The sequence below is a fragment of the Anguilla rostrata genome, chromosome 16, assembly GCF_018555375.3.
Source record: "Anguilla rostrata isolate EN2019 chromosome 16, ASM1855537v3, whole genome shotgun sequence".
Classification (NCBI taxonomy): domain Eukaryota; kingdom Metazoa; phylum Chordata; class Actinopteri; order Anguilliformes; family Anguillidae; genus Anguilla; species Anguilla rostrata.
Genome location: NC_057948.1, coordinates 35625770 through 35644238, shown reverse-complemented (window position 1 = coordinate 35644238; position 18469 = coordinate 35625770). Strand labels below are relative to the sequence as shown.

At 48.6% G+C, this 18469-nt stretch overlaps 3 protein-coding genes across 9 annotated transcripts in view; 1 reads left to right on the top strand and 2 right to left on the bottom strand.

Annotated features, from left to right (window-relative positions):
• ttc17 (tetratricopeptide repeat domain 17) overlaps window positions 1-7075 on the bottom strand; it is a 26094-nt gene extending 19019 nt beyond the window's left edge. The window contains exons 1-8 of the mRNA XM_064313808.1: window positions 6873-7075; window positions 5975-6064; window positions 4481-4650; window positions 3804-3915; window positions 2424-2535; window positions 2044-2185; window positions 1506-1653; window positions 215-354 (exon numbers count right to left, since the gene is read on the bottom strand). Coding sequence (XP_064169878.1) covers window positions 215-354; window positions 1506-1653; window positions 2044-2185; window positions 2424-2535; window positions 3804-3915; window positions 4481-4650; window positions 5975-6064; window positions 6873-7040 — 1082 coding nt within the window. The 5' untranslated portion in view covers window positions 7041-7075. The remainder of the gene's footprint in view (window positions 1-214; window positions 355-1505; window positions 1654-2043; window positions 2186-2423; window positions 2536-3803; window positions 3916-4480; window positions 4651-5974; window positions 6065-6872) is intronic.
• Window positions 7076-7460: 385 nt separating this feature from the next.
• api5 (apoptosis inhibitor 5) lies at window positions 7461-15979 on the bottom strand. The gene is made up of 14 exons (XM_064313142.1): window positions 15646-15979; window positions 14825-14986; window positions 14541-14634; window positions 14215-14280; window positions 13486-13637; window positions 12656-12862; window positions 12139-12243; window positions 11849-11938; window positions 11392-11573; window positions 10724-10817; window positions 10568-10624; window positions 10292-10371; window positions 9581-9732; window positions 7461-8568 (listed from the first exon to the last, which is right to left on the bottom strand). The coding sequence occupies exons 1-14, from the start codon at window positions 15715-15717 to the stop codon at window positions 8489-8491; spliced, it is 1593 nt and encodes a 530-aa protein (XP_064169212.1). The 5' UTR covers window positions 15718-15979; the 3' UTR covers window positions 7461-8488.
• The window catches only part of traf6 (TNF receptor-associated factor 6), a 10914-nt gene continuing 7520 nt past the window's right edge, over window positions 15076-18469 (top strand). The window contains exons 1-3 of one of the 7 annotated variants that reach the window (XM_064313138.1): window positions 15076-15612; window positions 18042-18125; window positions 18282-18410. The gene's annotated coding sequence lies outside the window, so the exon portion shown is untranslated. Of the gene's footprint in view, window positions 15613-16569; window positions 16721-16746; window positions 17263-18041; window positions 18126-18281; window positions 18411-18469 lie in introns of those variants that run through there. The other 6 variants (XM_064313135.1, XM_064313136.1, XM_064313137.1 and 3 more) reach the window with 6 other exon arrangements.

Here is an 18469-nt window from a genome sequence, read left to right as displayed (position 1 = left end):
CACACACACACACACACACATTATATACGCACACACACACAATACACACACACAAAAAGTAACAGAAACAATACACAGAGTAATTTTTCCGCAATCTCCACCCCATTTACAGAAATTTACCATTTAAGGCCAATTAGCCAACCCCAAAAGGCGCTGAGGCCCCTCCCCCCACGGGTGAGTGGGCGGAGTCGAGCCCTGGGGCCCTGCCCCTTACCGGTGCTGCGCCTCCAGCCGCTGCTCCAGCTTCTGCTGACAGAGGACGGCGTGTTTGCGGCGCAGGGCCTGCTCGAACCCGGGCCGCGCCCGCAGGGCCTGCTCATAGCACAGCACCGAGTGGTTGTACTCTCCGAGCATCTGCACACACACACACAACACAACACAACCGTGACACAACCATAACACAAACCACAACACGACCATAACACAACCGTGACACAACCACAACGCAGGTAAAACACAACACACAACACAACCGTGACACAACCATAATACAACCACAACACTACCGTGACACAACCACAACGCAGGTAAAACACAGCCACAACACAACCGTGACACAACCATAACACAAACCACAACACAACCACAACACAACCGTGACACAACCACAACGCAGGTAAAACACAACACAACCGTGACACAACCATAACACAAACCACAACACAACCATAACACAACCACAACGCAGGTAAAACACAACACAACCATAACACAACCACAACGCAGGTAAAACACAACCACAACACAACACAACCGTGACACAACCACAACATAGGTAAAACACAACCACAACACAGGTATAACACAACCACAACACAACCATGACACAACAACAACGTGGGTAAAATACAACCACAACCACAACGCAGGTAAAACACAACCACAACACAACTATAACATAACCATGACACAATCATAACGCAACCATAACATAACCATGACACAATCATGACAACCATATTGCAGGTAAAACACAACCACAACACCACCATGACACAACCACAACAGGCTGTAGGGAGTACAGGCTGTATGTTGTACTGGCTGTAGGGAGTACAGGCCGAGGGCTGTAGTGGCTGTAGTGTGTACTGGCTCTGGGGTGTACAGGCCGTGGGGTGTACAGGCTGTAGGTTGTACTGGCTGTAGGGTGTACAGGCTGTAGTGTGTACTGGCTCTGGGGTGTACAGGCCGTGGGGTGTACAGGCTGTATGTTGTACTGGCTGTAGGGAGTACAGGCTGTATGTTGTACTGGCTGTAGGTTGTACTGGCTCTGGGGTGTACTGGCTTGGGGGTGTACAGGCCGTGGGGTGTACTGGCTCTGGGGTGTACAGGCCGTGGGGTGTACAGGCTGTATGTTGTACTGGCTGTAGGGAGTACTGGCTGTAGGTTGTACTGGCTCTGGGTGTACTGGCTGTAGGTTGTACTGGCTCTGGGGTGTTCTGGCTTGGGGGTGTACAGGCCGTGGGGTGTACTGGCTCTGGGGTGTACAGGCTGAGGGGTGTACTCACGGCGTAGATGTTGCCCAGGGTGTAGTGGCTGGTGAGGAGGTCAGAGGTCAGATCCAGGGCAGCGTGCGCCAGCACGGCGGCGTCGGCGGAGAAGTGGGCGCGGTGCAGAACGTTCGCCATGTTGACCAGCGCCACATCCTTGTGCTGCCTGCAGGGGGCGATAAACAAGCGTCTGCAAACTGAGCGCGTACAGCAAACCACCTGCGCTTTCCCACAATCCCACAGTGCCGTCGGACTACACTGAACCAGTTCATTGTGCCATTTACAACACAAAACAAACTTATTTATTTGTTTAAAATTTGGTTAGTCGCTGAAATGCACAACGGTTCCTTCCACATTGTCACTGTAAATGTGCACCACTGGCAAAAGAACGTCACACAGCTCCAGACGAAAGTGTAGAAAGATCTTCTTTCAAAACTTTGTTTTGAAAATAACTGAAATAAAATCTTTAATTATTCAGACGTAAGCCCTGGGGAAGCTTTGAGGGGCAGGAGGAAGCAGAAGCAGGGAGGAGGAGGACGGGACAGGGGGACTGTACCTGGGGGAGAAGTGCAAGGCCCGGACGGCACAGTCCACCGCTTTTTTGGGCTTGTTCTTCATGCGCCAGTAGAAGGACGCCAGGTCATACAGCACCCAGGAGGAGGAGTTCTGCAGAGGGGGCGGGAGCCAGGACCGGCAGGCTTTTTAATTGGACAACTCCACCCATCAGCCACAGTCATCAAACTGAAGCAAAGGCACTCTGTTTCGGCCAGACAAATCAGCAGAGAAGGCCCTGCGCAGGCTCTCAGTAAGGCGTCTGTGAAGCTACGCAGGTGAGGAAGCCTGTGAAGGCCCCCAGCGGTTCGGCTTGCTCTGCGAGCTTCCTCAGTCCAGGCTGTTCTGCAGGGACCGTGTCGTGTTCCAGTGTTCCCCTCTCACCCCACAGGCCTCGTGCAGGACGGTGTCCGGCTCTCCACGTTGCGCCCAGTCTGTGACACGCGAACAGGGCCTCGCTGAAGCAGATGGACGTCGGTGCCCTCTCCTGCACGCCTGGCACACGTGGGGCACACTAGGGGTCACACGACATCAACCCAGTCCAGAGGGCGCTGTGGCTGCAAGTTGTACTCCAGTCCAGCCCTAGGGCACAAGGGCGGTGGGGTTTACTCCAGTCTGAGGGCCACATGTCGCAGTTAACTCCAGTCCTGGAGGGCCTAGTGTCTGCAGGTTTAACTCCAGTCCTGGAGGGCCACAGGGGTCTGCAGGGTTTAACTCCAGTCCTGGAGGGCCACAGTGTCTGCGGTTTAACTCCAGTCCTGGAGGCCACAGTGTCTGCAGGTTTAACTCCAGTCCTGGACGGCCACAGTGTCTGCAGGTTTAACTCCAGTCCAGGAGGGCCACAGCGGCTGTGGGTTTAACTCCAGTCCAGGAGGGCCACAGTGTCCGCTGGTTTTTAGGGTGTGTTTTGGCACCAGTGGTGAATTTAAGTCATTTGATTGGCTCAAGAATCCAAACACTTTGAGCTCAAGGCCTTAACTGGCAGCTGACTGAAACCAAAAACCTGCAGACACTGCGGCCCCCTGGGGATTCAGTCTGACACCTCCGCCCCAGGCAGGGCTGGCAGCTCATTTTCACAGATGCCGCTTGCGATTGGTCCATCTGTCCCCAGACGTCGCTAGAGGACGCAATGACGTAAAAAAAATTAAAAAAAAAAAAAACCCCACACGTGCATGAAAACTGCCATTTTGAAATTTACGCAGCCAACGCATCTCCTCCAGCAGTGAGGGCGGGTAGCTGACTGCACACTGTCTGCTCTCAGTGACGCAGCAAACACACGCTACGCTGGCTAACCAGATGGCCAGCCCCCTAATCTTAACTCTGACCATTCTGCACCTGTAGCTCAGACGCTGCACGTTGATGCAAGCTATTAATATTCATGAAGAAGGCGTGTTCCTCAAACACAAAAAAGCAGCAGAGGATACACCGTCCTTGGGCAACTTACTCATGAATATTCATACGCAGGAATACGCGACCGGACAGCTCCTTACAAAGTAACCTCCAAGAGCAAGGGCGTGCGGAAGGTGGAAGAACGTTGACCGTTTGATTACTAAGGGCCGGTGTGGGTGCTTTTGTTTTAGCCCAGCACGAAAACACCTGATTCTACTTCTCACAGTCTTGACTGAAGACCATGATTAGTCAGTGATTTAAATCAGGTGCTGTAGAGCTGGGCTGAAGCTAACACCCACACCCACACCGGCCCTGTTTGGGTAAGGCTGGGCACCGCCGCGGTGGAGCACGGCTGCAGCGGAGCGGGTGACTCACGCGGAGATGCTGGAAGGCGTGGATGCTGTACGGAAGCTCAAAGATCTGGCTGCAGTCCGGCTCCTCCAGGTCCGGAGGAAGGGGAGACCTGGAGTCCACATAGTCCTCAGGGCTGCAGGACAGAATGAATCAACCCTTTGAAGAGCAGGCTTATCGGAATGTTCCAGTGTTCCAGAACCCCACTGCTTCCAATTACCAGCAGCGATTGTGACATCAGAACTTTCAGTTACAAATATTCTAAACACATGTTTCTGATCTCACGCCTTAAGGGGTTAATCAATTACTCAATTAACAAAAAAGAATTCCCTGGAATCTGGAATTTGAACCGGTAACTTTGTGTCACATGCACAATTCAGTAACCACCGCCCTGCACTGCAGTTCCACGATTCCCAAGAAAAGCAAACACTCTGCAGTGACCCAACAGAACAGGTCCAAATAAACAACAGCAGATTATTTATTTACTGAGCAGCCCATTTCCAGAGTGACTAACAAACACAGTTCACATTTTTACACACAACCCGTTTCACAAAGCCAGAGATTTCACTCTTGCAACTGAGGCAAAGTACGTGGGCTGAGGAGTTCGACAGCAACACCCCCACCGGGGATTACAGGATGCTAACGCTGGAGCTTCCCGAGCGCTACGCCGCTACGCTGCTACGCTAGAGCGCCGCGGTCACCTGATGTCCTTGCTCTCCAGCGAGATGAAGGTGCCGTCGTACAGGTCCAGGTCCCCCAGCGGCACCTTGGCGGTCACGCAGTCGGGGTCCTCCTTGTAGTGGCGCTGCTCCAGGCCCGTGTCGCGGTCCTCGTTCTCCTCGATGTGGATCTTCTGCGCCACCAGCTGCTTCTGAACCGCGCGCGGGAAAGGTCGGAGGTCAGCGGGGTCAGGCAGGCGGGCGCGCGGAGCCTACCGCCAGCGAACCTGGCGTTCTGCTGTACAGATCTTTACCCGCTGCATCACAGCCAGCCATATCGTCGTGATCACTCACTCACTCACTGATTAACCGGCACTTTCACTCAGGAGGCTCGGGGGTGTTAATGAAGGGCCTTAACGGACACAGGGCTCCACGCCTTTATTTACCACAGAAGAAGAGACTCGACTGGCCACCTCTCCACTATGTTCCTTAAGTGGCTTTTGTCGCTTGCCAGGGCCGCCATTGTAAATAAGAAGAATTTGTTCTTAATGACCTGCCTGGTGAAATAAAGGTGAAATTAAAAAAATTAAATGAATAAACCAGTGGGCTCGTCACAGTCGCTTATTTCACTCGTCCTCATCTCCTCGGCCCTCACGTGACCCGGAAGTGGACTGAGGGCCGCCATCTTTAAGGACGTTTCAATCCGCTAAGGCTCCGCGGAGGAGGGAGGAGGCTCCCGGAGGATGCTTCAGTCAGGGCGCACGAGAGCAGCCTTCGCAGAAGCACTTTATCAAAACGCGTGACGCATAAACGATCCACCTGGGGACCCACCTCTCCACATCTGCCACGTCTGTAACTGACACGCCTTCAAACTGACGCTTGACTGACCGAGGACATTCCATTTGCCTAATACGTGTTCCCTCGATTTCTCTGTCTGTCTCTCATATCTCATCCTTGCGTCTCTTCCATACGTCCTACTTTGCATGGAGTTAAGAAGCGAGGAAAGGATGCGAGGAAGAGATGCAAGGAGTGAAAGTAAGTGACTGGAATGAACCCAGTGTGTGCGACAGAACAAAAGGGTCGGGAAATAAGCAACGTTAGGAAGATGGATAACCTGGACCAGGAATTGCCCAAATAGAATAAAATGGCAGAGCATATTTTGAAGTGAAGTGAAATAAGCTGGGGAACAGAGTCCACTGGCTCAGACTGTAGTGAGCACTATTCAACAGGAAGTCACAGGAAGAGCTCACAATGCCTCTAACTCGTGCAATCTAAAATGTAATAATTTTATGCCACTAGCATTGTTTATGCAGGCATCAACCGTAATGAGTCTCTCCCACAAAGAGTCAGTAAACTTTTTTTTTTTAATTCTGACTGAAGCAATGACTGGACAACTAAGGCCTTTCACTGTGACCATTCCTGAATCTTGGTCAGGCCATGGAAACACAGCCATACTCCGCCAAGCCTTGCTCTCAAATACTCCGCGCAGAGCTATTTTTTATTTAATTTTATTTTACACCCCAAGCATCCTCTCACCTCCAGCTCCTTGAGGTAGTTTACCCGGTGCTCCTGCCGCATGAAGATCACGAGGTCATGTGGATGCTTCAGGTTGAGTGGAGAATCCACCTGTAACATCGACACGTTTGGATCAACAGAAACATACGGGTAATCACAGTGGCAGCAGCGTACAGTTAGCCAGGTCATTAGCTACCACAGGAAACAGGCATCAAGTTGAAGCCGTTGACATAAACCGGCGCCCTGCCACACAGTTATGGAACAATAACAGTATTTATAACCCGAAGTATGGTTCATTAAACAGTGTGGACGATGCGTCATGCAACGCAATTGTCGGTTCAAGGTGAAAGCAGGTAAACGTAGACAGTCTTTAAGAGCCAAAAACAGTAATAACTGTCGTCATGACAAGGTACAATTTCGTTTAATCCTTACGAAAAGTCAGATAAGTACACCTGGTCAGGAATGAACGTTACATAGATAACGTTAGCCAGGTACTCATTAACACACGCACGCTTGTGTCAACAATTAGCCAATGATAGCTACCCAACAAACATAATTGGCTTTGTAAAAGCGATGTCGCACTGTGGTGCCTAATAATAAGTCATATTATTTGTATAACTAGCCCAGTCAGACGCATAAACCGACATAAACCCGTATTATCTTGAATCTCTCGCATCATTTTTGCTCACTTGCCGGTAGTTACACAGCGAGCAAGGATTAGCCTGCTATCAAGCAGGCTATTCAGTGAATATACAGCTCACCAGCTTAGCTATAGCTGTAGTTAGCTAGCAAGAAAGGCATCATGTAGTTAGCAAATGCTAATGTTTACACGGTGAGTAATGCTAAGTTGGCTAGCGCTTACTGTTAGCCACATAGCTAACAAGCTAGCATTATCAATCATTACAGGCCGATATCGTACTTGCTGTTGAATTTTTCCATCTTCTGTGACAACCCAGTGGGTGGTGGCGCCACCGAGCTCGGTCAAAAGTATGACAAAAAGGAGAAAGATCCTGGCAAAAACAGTCGCTTTCTGTGGGACACTGGTACATAGATGGGTACCTGGCCCGCTTATGCTCAGGTCCGCCATCTTTATGCCTGCTTGTTCTATGAGAAAGCGTCCGGAAACGGAAGTCAGTCGTTGCACGAGCTTGGACCGGGAGGTTCACGTGTTGCTCTGCGTGGTGTCGGAGAGCCCCCTCCATGATGGTAAGGTCAAAATTTTATATTCTGAAACCGAATCACTGCTGATATCTACCATGTTTGCTGTAGTGAAGTAAAAATCAATTTTCCAAATCACTACCTTTAATTGCTTCTAAACTTGGTTTTAAATTCGTTTTCATATAGTGCCTTGGTCAAATAATGTTCAAAACAATTTGTAAAAATAAAAAAGTAAACTTTTGACCTTTTGACAAAAGTTCTTTCCAAACATTCTTCATATAAATACATTTTGCCGTTAATCACAGAAAAGTGGTGATATGAAATCTCAGGAAAACAGAATAAGAGTTGATTTGGTCCAAATGTCATTTTTCCTTTTTAATCAAAAACATTTTAAATAACACTTAACATGAGAAAATGGCATTACAAAATGATGCATGCAAAACTTTTAAGCCAAAAACTTCTGTTAAACAGTCTAATAACTACCTTTTATTACGTCGCAAAGTTGCGCCTCGAGTACATTTAACTGTCCTGTTTTTGAACTTGTATTACTGCTGGTTATCTGCGAGTCATTAAGACAAATTCAAACTGATCGATTCTTGTGCTCCTATGGTAAACAAAATATAGAGTACAAGCACATATTGGTTTATGGGTGTATATATTTCTATTTCTTTGAATCTAGATCTACTTCATACATTGCTACACCTATACAACTATGAGGATTCCATTCTGGCTCCTCCACCACCCCCCCCCCCCAGAATTCAACAAAATCAGGAGGGCAACAAGAGACTTCCAAGACAATTTTATGGTAAAATTCAGTTGAAAACATTATTGATCCTTACAAACCTGCAAGACTAATGCAACCCAAATCAAACATCTAAAAAACAAAAAAAAAAACACAAAGGTTAAATAACAAGGTACAAAGTAGGCATTCGTTTTGTAAAATAGTCACTTTTTTTTTTTGTTTTGTTCCAACAGTCTGACAAGTTAATAAAGTACAATAGAGCACATCTTGAAAGTCCTGATCCACAGAAATTCGTCCATACAAAAAAAAAAAAAAAAAGAAAATCCATGAACATCTACTTGAACAAATGCAGCAGGAGAAATACATCTGGATGACAAGCTCCTTCCACTAAAAGGGTTTGGATTTTAAAAAAGGAAAATAAAAAAGTACATTTGAATATTCGTTTTTTACAGGTGGTTGGGGAGGAAGGGAAAAGGTGGAAAGAGCGGTAATTGGCCGAAGAGCTCACGGGCGGGGGAGGGGGGGTGGGTGCACAGACATGACACATTCACCGGTGCAGCGAGCAGTATGCACACGCTGCACTTGGGTCAGTGTGCGGTCACGTGATCTCGCGGAATCCAGCCAGGCACACCCCCTCAGTAGATCCTCCCCCGGCTCCTATTGCCCCGGCCACCCCAGCCTCGGCCCCGCCCACCACGGAATCCTCCACGCTGTTCTAGAATCCGGAAAAAAAAGACAAGACAATTCAGCGCTGTTCTCGTAACGGGGCAAGCAAACTGCCCTGTCACACTTTCACACTTCAACCCCACAGAAAGATCTGGACAGAGTCCAATTCATTCATTCATATTTCATGCGAATGGCAACAAACACCAGATAGGAAGAGTAGTCTATTCAACACAGAGTGTGAGAGAAGTGACCTGCAGTCCTGTTACCTGGTTTCCAGACAGTTTTGTGATAAAACCAGGTGCCTATTCCGAACTGAGGAGATGCATTGTGCTAGCACGCTAGGCTTTCTGATTTCAGTTAAGCGAAACATCTATTATGCACAATAGCTCATTTCTCTCAGCCTAGATCACAGTATAGAAAACACAGCAGATCAGCGAATTTGCATCAGGCAGCTAAATCTCAGACAGTCTTCCTCATGCACCCAGGGTCTGCCTTCATGGCAGAAGCACACAGTCATAGTTTCAGCAGCATTAACCCATTTTCACCTCTCCCAGGGGATGTTTTTCAACGAGGGTATTTAAAAGAAATAAATAAAAATCAGTTTCTCTTTTTGCCGTTAGCTTGTGCACTCAGTGCAGATACTGACTGAGCCCCGCCACCTCTTAAGGATGACAGTGGGAGGGGCCTCACTGAAAACTCAAGAATTGTACCCTGAAACCAAACTTGCTGGTTGCGTGTCAAACACAGGCCTGGGCCCAAACAGAAAAGCAGCGACCCGCCCCCTCCCCTGCTTACCGTAGGAGAAGCCCCACCCCCCCATAGGAGAAGCTCCGCCCCCCTGCTCACCGTAGGATAAGCCCCGCCCCCCATAGGAGAAGCCCCGCCCCCGCTCACCGTAGGAGAAGCCCCACCCCCCATAGGAGAAGCTCCGCCCCCCTGCTCACCGTAGGATAAGCCCCACCCCCCATAGGAGAAGCCCCGCCCCCCATAGGAGAAGCTCCGCCCCCCGCCCCTGCAGGAGAAGCTCCCCCCCCATAGGAGAAGCCCCGCCCCCCGCTCACCGTAGGAGAAGTTCCCGATGGTGGCGCTGTACTTCCCGCTCGGGGGGTTGTAGATCTGACGAGCGTCCCGCCGGGGCAGCGGGGAGACCTTCTTCGTCAGCACCCCCGCCCCCGCCCCTGCGCCCACCTCCTCACTGGACGGCCTCTTCTGACTGCACAGGGAACAGGAGGGGGGGGACACAGGGAGGGAGGTCACGGGGAGGGGCAGAGGGACACAGGAGGGAGGGGCCACCGAAAGGGGGGAGGTTGTGGTCAGTCATTGAGCAAACTATTAGACATGATCCAAATCCTCCTTAAAATAATAATAATAATAATAATAATAATAAGAACATTTATATAGCCACTTCAGTGGTTCTGCTCATTTTCGTTTGGACCTGTAAACCAAACGGAGAGCTTTTTTCCACTGCACTGGTCACCTGGACATTCAAAGGCGGCAGGCTACGCAGGGAATTGTCAGGAGCCAATCAAACCTTTCGCAGGATGGAGGGCTGGATTCAATTGACCAATCAAACCTTTCGCAGGTTGGATGGGTGGGGGGGCTGGGTTTGGTTGAGAGGTGCGGACAGGAAGTTTGGGAACTTTTCCCCCTCAGAGCGCGCTCAGAGAGGCCTGCGGTCCAGACCCCCCGTCCAATCACAGCCCCCGGACTGCACTTCAGCCATTTTAACCCAGCGCCTCGGCCAATAAGGAGCCTCAGACGGGTACACCTACCCAGCAGCCTCTGTCTTCTGCACGGGCTTCCAGGAGAGAGTGATGGTGCTCTTGTACGAGGGGGGGTTGTGAAAGAGGTCCTGCAGCCCACAGAGAACAAAGTAAATGAAGGTCATTCAGCTCTTTAAAAATGAAAATACTCATTATTAATAATAACAATAATAATAATGAAGGCCCCCAAGCAACAGGCCTAGCAGTAGAAGTGTGCTTAGACTGCAGCTATTAAAGCACCGCTTTCTCAGAGAGGTTTCTATTACACAGCGGCAAATATCTCACCTTTATGAGGACATTGATGTTGTTCGTTATCTTGAGAGCCACGACTTTAATTTTATTCTGGGAAGAGACAAGGGGAAAATGTAAGTGTTTACATGGGTTTCTGACCATGTTGTTTTGGGATTAACTTCCAGATCGGAGCGTTTGCAAAGCTCTCACCTCCTCTGTTTTAAGAGAGTCTCCCGTCTTTCCCTGCAAAGCCACTCGAAGCTGCCGGATGTACACCTGTAGCCCGCGAGCAAAGTACTGTAACCTGTGGGGCAGAACCAGGTGAGAATGAGGAAACTACAGGACCAAGTTAACCTTTTACCCCACAAGTATATTTCAACAACAATCATACTCGTGTTGGTGCAGACCAAAAGAAAAAAAAAAAAAGGCCCGTTAACTACACTACTGAAAGCTCACAGACACAACAAACACCAGAGCTACTAACACACTGATGCTGTAGTGCCCTCCCCAGAGTCTATCCACAGCTTGCAGAAAGGTAGCTTACAGTTTGACCGGTTTCCTGTAACTTGACTGGCTCTTCCATATCTTAGAGCACATTTTGCTATAAGGCCAGTGGCTGAATTTGCTTAAATTGCCACTTCCAATGTGACCCCCCCCCCCCCCAAACACAGCCCACATAAGATCATTATTCAGCAGAAGCACAGACTGACCACTGGCTTATTATTAAAGCAAATTCCTGGAAAATTCCCTATCAGTGTCAGCCTGGTCAGAACCGCAAGGCAAATAAAACAGCAGTAAGGTCATCGCATGAACAGCGCCAGCCCATAGGGGGCGGCGGTGAGGAAACGGGGGAGTGAGGCACAGGCCGGTGCACGTGCCTGATCTTGAAGTCCTTCAGGCGCTCGGCGTCGATCTTGTCGATGAGGTAGTCCGGAAGCTTCTTTCCCAGCTGGTGGAAGCTGAAGAGGAGGCACTCCACGTAGCTGAACTGCAGTTTGGGCTCCTCACTGCCGGCGTTCTCCCCGTTCTCTGCGTTCTCCGGCGGCAGGGGCATGAACTCCTGAGAGGGCGCACAGGCAGACGACACGGAGTTTGGCACTCAAAGGCAGAGGCAAATTCAAAGCAGACTGCAAAGCTGTACGGCAAGGCTGCCCAACCCTGTTCCTGGAGATCTGCCACCCCGTTGGTTCAGTTCAACCCTCATCTGACGCACCCTGAGTCTAATTAGCTGCTCAACAAGACCTCTATCTGTTGAACAAGGTGCGCTTTGTTTGAGTTGGAACGAAGACCTACAGGATCTCCAGGAACAGGGCCTCCCTGAGGCAGGGCTCTTACCACCAGCTTCTCAAACAGCATGGTCAGGTTGGCCTCCAGCTTCTCCATGTCCCCGCAGAAAGGGCTCATCTCCGCCAGCAGCTTCAGGACCTGCGGGGACAGACAGCAGGTCAAACACAAACACAGACGATGAGACTCGTTTTCACACTGCCACACACAAGCGTTTTACTGGCAGGTTCCAGGACAGCCCCAGCTTCTCAAAGTTTGAGGCTGCAGGACTGCAACTCGAGGACGGAGCCTCCCGTTCCCCCCCCCCCCCCCCAGGGCGGGGCCGTGTCCACAGCGCTAACCTCCAACTGGATGTCCAGCTCGGCCACAGGGCTGGTCAGCGTGCTGAGGTTGGGCAGGACGTGGTCGCAGAAGTACGTCACGAACCGCGTGGAATGCACATTTTTCTGAGGGCGGAGGAGAGCATGCGGTGAGTGAGAGAGCCAATGAGAAGCCAGGCTCAACAGCACAGGTGAGAGAGGGAGGGTTCACATGGGCCTCCACAAGCTGTCAATCACTTCTATTAACCAATAACAATATTAACAAATGACGCAACTCAAACTCCCTGAAGCGGAGAGCCATCCCAAGTATCACAAATAATGGGCTAGAGCACCACCAACAGGCAGTTCCCAGTTATTACACAGGGCCACTTCATTTAACCCACTGGAGCTCTACTGACCCAAGCCCAGTTCCAAATGTTCACCCAGTGCTCAAATAAGCATACATTTTTAGAAATTAAAGAACAGCATTCACCAAAAAAAGAAAATAGTTTAATTCTTTGCAAAACATTACATATGTTCTGAAATCGGGTGCACTCACAGAGAAGAGGGGCAGGGCCTGGCGTGTGCACTGCAGGAGCCGGTCCACATTGTCGGCGTCGCCGGGGTTCAGCGCCTGCTCCAGGAAGGCCTGCTCCACCACCAGCTCCACCAGCTGCTGCCGCCCAGCCACCGTCTGCAGGCTCTTCAGCCCGGACAGGATACGCATCAGCAGAACAAACTCCTCCCCCGTCACGTCCTCCAGAACCTGCAACACACAGGGCACAAATCTCAGCAACTCTGCAATAGACTCCTGGTCCTAAGCAACAGTGTCCTGGTCCTAAGCAACAGAGTCCTGGCCCTAGGCAACAGAGTCCTGGCCCTAGGCAACAGAGTCCTGGCCCTAGGCAACAGAGTCCTGGCCCTAGGCAACAGAGTCCTGGCCCTAGGCAACAGAGTCCTGGCCCTAGGCAACAGAGTCCTGGTCCTAAGCAACAGAGTCCTGGCCCTAAGCAACAGAGTCCTGGCCCTAAGCAACAGAGTCCTGGCCCTAGGCAACAGAGTCCTGGTCCTAAGCAACAGAGTCCTGGCCCTAAGCAACAGAGTCCTGGCCCTAAGCAACAGAGTCCTGGCCCTAAGCAACAGAGTCCTGGCCCTAAGCAACAGAGTCCTGGCCCTAAGCAACAGAGTCCTGGCCCTAAGCAACAGAGTCCTGGTCCTAAGCAACAGTGTCCTGGTCCTAAGCGACAGAATCCTGGTCCTAAGCGACAGAATCCTGGTCCTAAGCAACAGAGTCTTGATCCTAAGCAAGTGTCCACGTCCTAAGCAACAGTGTCGACGCAGCATTTCTGCGTATCCTCAAGTTCAACCGCACAGCGCGGGTTCTCTGACCTTCTTGGTCTCGGGGAAAATGAAATCCTCCACTTCCTTGGTCATGACGTCCTCTGGCAGAGTCTTCAGCTTGGTGGACAGGAACTTGATGGCCCTCTCCCGCACAATGTCCTCGCCCTGCAGGATTTGTGTGAACAAGCCTCCCAGCGTACCTGCAAATACACAAGACGTCAATGTATTTATTACAACTGAAGTACTGCTGCACTTTCCTTTCAGTCAGTAGCCACTTTAGCGCTTTAAACCTATGGGCTCATTCCAACCACTTATTATATCCATCCTTTCCTCCTCAGCCCTCGCGTGATCCGGAACTCAACTGGGGGCCGCCATCTTTAAGGACACTCCAACAAGTTAAAGGCTCCACGGAGGAGCTCCTGGAGGACGCTTCAGTGAGGACACACGAGAGCGGTCTATGCAGAAGCCATTTTTCAGAACGCACGTGACGTATAAATTATCCACCTGTGGATCCGCCTCTCCACATCCGTAACAAGACGTCACTTCAAAACAGACACACGACTGATCAAGGACGTTCCCTTCCTTGCCTCCTCCATTGGGTGGAGCAAAGGAGCGAGGAAAGGACGTGAGAAAGATACACAAGGAGTGAAAATAAGTGACTGGAATGAACCCAAGGTGCACAGACTCTTTGGCCCGACTGAACCACACCAGAACCCTGCAGATGCTGCTGGCCTCCGGGACTGGGGTGGAGCATGCGAGTCAGGGGCTGATTTTTACCTTTTGCATCAATCTTGAAAATGGAGATCAGGGCAATGTTAACCTGGTTGAATTCTGCGGAATCATCTGGAAAAAATCAAAACAAATTCACAAGTTGAGTCACTGAAGTGACTACATAACTACAAACATCACAAGACAAGTCAAAAATGTGCCTGGGAAAGTAACGATACACAGTAGCTGCTTTTGCCACATTTGTAAATGATTGATTTGGATCGAAGACGGCACAAATGATTGATTGATTGAATATGGGGAAAACGCACAATGCAACAGAAAGGGTGATAAATGACATCACGCTTTTGTGCTCAGAACATTTCATGGCACGGTACCTGTCTGAAGCAGCTGGGTCAGGATGTCTGCCACCCTGGGTAAATTTTCCCCTGCAGCGAACCTGGGCAGCTCTTTGATGGCCTGCCGGCGAATCTGTAGGTGCACAAGATTGTCAAGAGCAACAATGACTGAGTGATTTAAACAGCCATGACAACAGGTCCTATCCTTTACAGTCCTGCGCGACAACAACGACCGCAACGGAAGAAATTTGTTGGAAATTAAACGCATAAGTGCTGAACTTAAAACATGGTATTCTCCACTGCCTAATGCCCCCATCCCTTACCGAAACGTCTTCGTCCTCGCACAGGTCAAGCTGAGCGTTGATTGCGGCGTCCGCCAACTCGGGGAAGTTGCTGAAGAATTTGGGAATGAACTGGGCGGCCAACCTCTTCTCCTTCGGCCCGCCTTTCACGCCATCAAGAATAGCCTGGTACGCATCTTTGTGCTGTAAAAAGATGCAAGAAACGAAACGAGAGCTAGTTACCGACCGCCAAACATAAAATTATTGCAAATGACGTAAATGTTAAAAATAAAACAGAATTGTTACAAATACTACTGAAATGGATAACGATTAAGTAAGCAGCAAATAACTAGTAATAATAAAATTACCGCATCCATGGAAACCAAAAACAAGCCATTATTTCCACAACTCGTTGACCTGCTGCGTACAACCTACTTAGCTAACGTTGGCTGTGCCAGGTTTAGCTTTGCCATCATCGCGAACTAAGCAAAGTAACGATAACTGTTTCAGAAACTATCGTAAATTAGCAGCTACTCTGGTTTGTTAGCTTGCATTTTCCAGGTTAGCTATCCTTCAGGTGATTCCTGTAGATTCGTCGAAATCGGCGATCATGGCAGCAGACAAGGCGCTACACCAACAGACCAGTTACCGGATTTGGGCCTACGCTCAACACTGAAGCCTCGGAGTCGCAGTCCCCACGGCAGCCTTAAAGGGACGACATTTCTCGGACTACTAGCTACTTAGCAAGCTAGCATTAGCCAAGAAACGCGAGTAACCACGTCCCATCAAGAGACGGCTACAACCCTTGCGTTCTCGCCAAAACAGTAAAGGTACACATGGATCGTCGTACCATCAACACTCACCTGGCTCAGGTTATCCTTGGCGTCGGCAAGGATCCCATAGCTACGGTACAAATCCTCCACAGTGACCGCCATCAGCGTGAGTCGGGTGCGCGACTGAAGATGGGGAAAATATGTTAAATAATACCCTCAGAGTCTTTCCTTACCACCCTCTACTCTTAGCTCCTATTGTGTTGTTTTTCCGGAGTTAAAAGTAATTTTAGTAAAGCGGAGGGGATGGAATTTACGAGAAAGCCACTAAAATATTTCCCGGTAAGGCATGAATACCTCGTCTATACAACGTAATAGCGACGATGCGAAATTTAGGCCCGTAGCGCCACACTAGCGCATGCGCAGCCTCTCTCCGAACACTGAAATGTGACGTACACGTTTAACTACCAGAGCCGTAAAGGAGATGGAATAGGCCTATATCAGGGATACACTGATACGAGGAAATCCAACTCGTATTAGAATTTAACTATGAGGTGTAACTTGACAAATGCAAATCATATTTTATTCTGATTTTCAAATGATTACGCCAGTACAGTTCACAGAAAATCTATCGCTTTTTCCTGTCAAAATGCATCAACAATCAGCTTGTTTGATACCTAGATACAATTACATTTAAAAATTTTAGCAGACGTCATATCCCAAATTTACTTTGTTAGCACCATAGACTGTATAAAAAAATAGCACCAATGAATATATTCTTTCTTTATCAAGGAACTTACATAGGCTATAGTCGTGCTGATTAAAATTAAATGAATTAACTTGCTGGATCTTGGCAGTCATACTTGGGAACACAATTTATTATTCACAAAATTCAGATCTCCATTGCTATGAATTTATTTGTTTGTTTGTTTGTTCTAATTTTGAAATAAAATGAATAAAAGCGAATAAAATGTATTTACATACAGTGTCTATGCTTTACAAAGCAATTTCTGGCAGCTCAGCCTCCACCCTCAAGGGGGCAGTGGGTAGCGCGTTTTTCATCTGGATTACTCAAAAACCTCATTTGAAATTTTGAAAATGCAGGAAAAGGCGTCCAGGATATTTTACAGGTATTACATGTAAGCGGGGGACAGAACCTGGCTTTCTGGTAAGGTGATCGGCACAAAAACATGTTCATGTAATGATCTGCCTCGCAATTATTGGACATGTGGAGCGTAGCTAACTCTTAACTCGCTTTACAGCGGTTCGGTTTTGCTTCGCTCCCTTAGCCTGACTCAAAGGCTGACAAGTTCCTTAGCTTTTGGCTAATTTAGCAAGATAGTTAATCTATTAAATTAGGGAATCAAATCTTGAATTTGACAGTACATGGTGTATGTTATATGTGGGGTTATTTGGCATTTAGCGAATATGCAAGATAGCTGACTTAATGCTAATGTTTTTGAGAAAGACTTGTCTTGATTGTAAAGTATCGTTAGCTGGCTAACGTATCTTGGCAAAGTAACTGTTAACTAAGTTAGCTGACTGCAAGAGATCTCTTTCGGTTTTCATCTCGTCTCGTGTCGGAAACTCCAAAAAACTCAAATCAAGATTAACGCTCGTTTTCAGTTCATGTTTGCACGCTACTTTGGTGGTCTGACATTTTGCAGTCAGATTCCAACGCGACAGAAATCCCCGGTGTATTTTGGCCAGGTATGATGCGTGGCTACGTGTTTTGTATGTTTATTCTTTAGACGTGTATACATTCCACGTTTAATGTTTGATGTTGTGTGGATAAACACTAGGCCATATGCGTAATCGGAACGAATATTTATTCGATGTTAATTCGTTGGAATTTGAGAGTTATTTAATCTGAAAAAGTTCTGAAGTTGGAACAAGTTGGCACACGATACGAGCACTGCCATGTGAGTTACAGTCCCGTGTGCTATGAACAACTTACCAAATGCGACTACAAACGCCGCATGAACGCGTTCACAGCAGCAGCTGTAGCCAACTGACGCCATGTGGTACGATTTGTTAAATATTTTTTATTTATGGTTAGATGTGACTTTCCATTACATTTATTTTGAAGTGGCTAACGGTATTGAGTTGTGTGGGCAGTCGCGTTTCTATCGCCGTTCCATTCATTGTATCGCAAAATCCTACACGGCGAGCGTCAGCACATTAAATAATGCCGACCCCTTCCGCAGAAAGAGGAACCGTACTTGGGTTCGGCTGTAGTTCCCATTTTGATTTTGGTCTTGGTCTGAAGGCTAGGCTACTTGGTGTGAAATTTTGAACTGAAATCTGCTTTTACGATGGGGACAGGTTAATCACATATTACGGACAATAAGCATCTAATTAAATGTTTTATTGTATCAAAATCGGCTGTCGCTGCGGAGGTTCCATGATTGACATGTTCAGAACCAAGACCGATTTGTGAGTTTGTGGTGGGCTGTCTGTAGTTTTTAAAAGATGCCTTTATTTTGCAGATTTGGTTACCACTGAACAGCGCACTGCGGATCCTGTACTAAGGACAATAGACATGTACGACAGCCTCTGGTAAATTCTGGAAGGTATGCATGATTAGTTTGGTTTACCGTCTCGTTGTGTCGTGAATCTCATCTCGTTTTTCTCGATGAGAATTTGTAGCTCTTCCAATATCAGGTAAACATTATAATGCATCCAAACTGGAAATGCAGCAACCGTCTTTGTTTGTTGATTACACGCAGGCGTATCCTAGACAGAGAGAGAGGAAGCAGCGTCTGGTTACTGAGCGCAGGAGGAAAGCTCTCTAAACCTCTGTCCCTCAGAAGAGTTCTGTTTCGAGAACTTCTGCGTTATTGGTGCGATTCCACAAGGTGTGCTTCTGCTGACTGCTCAGCTACCACCTGGCTTACTCGCCTTTTCTCACACACAC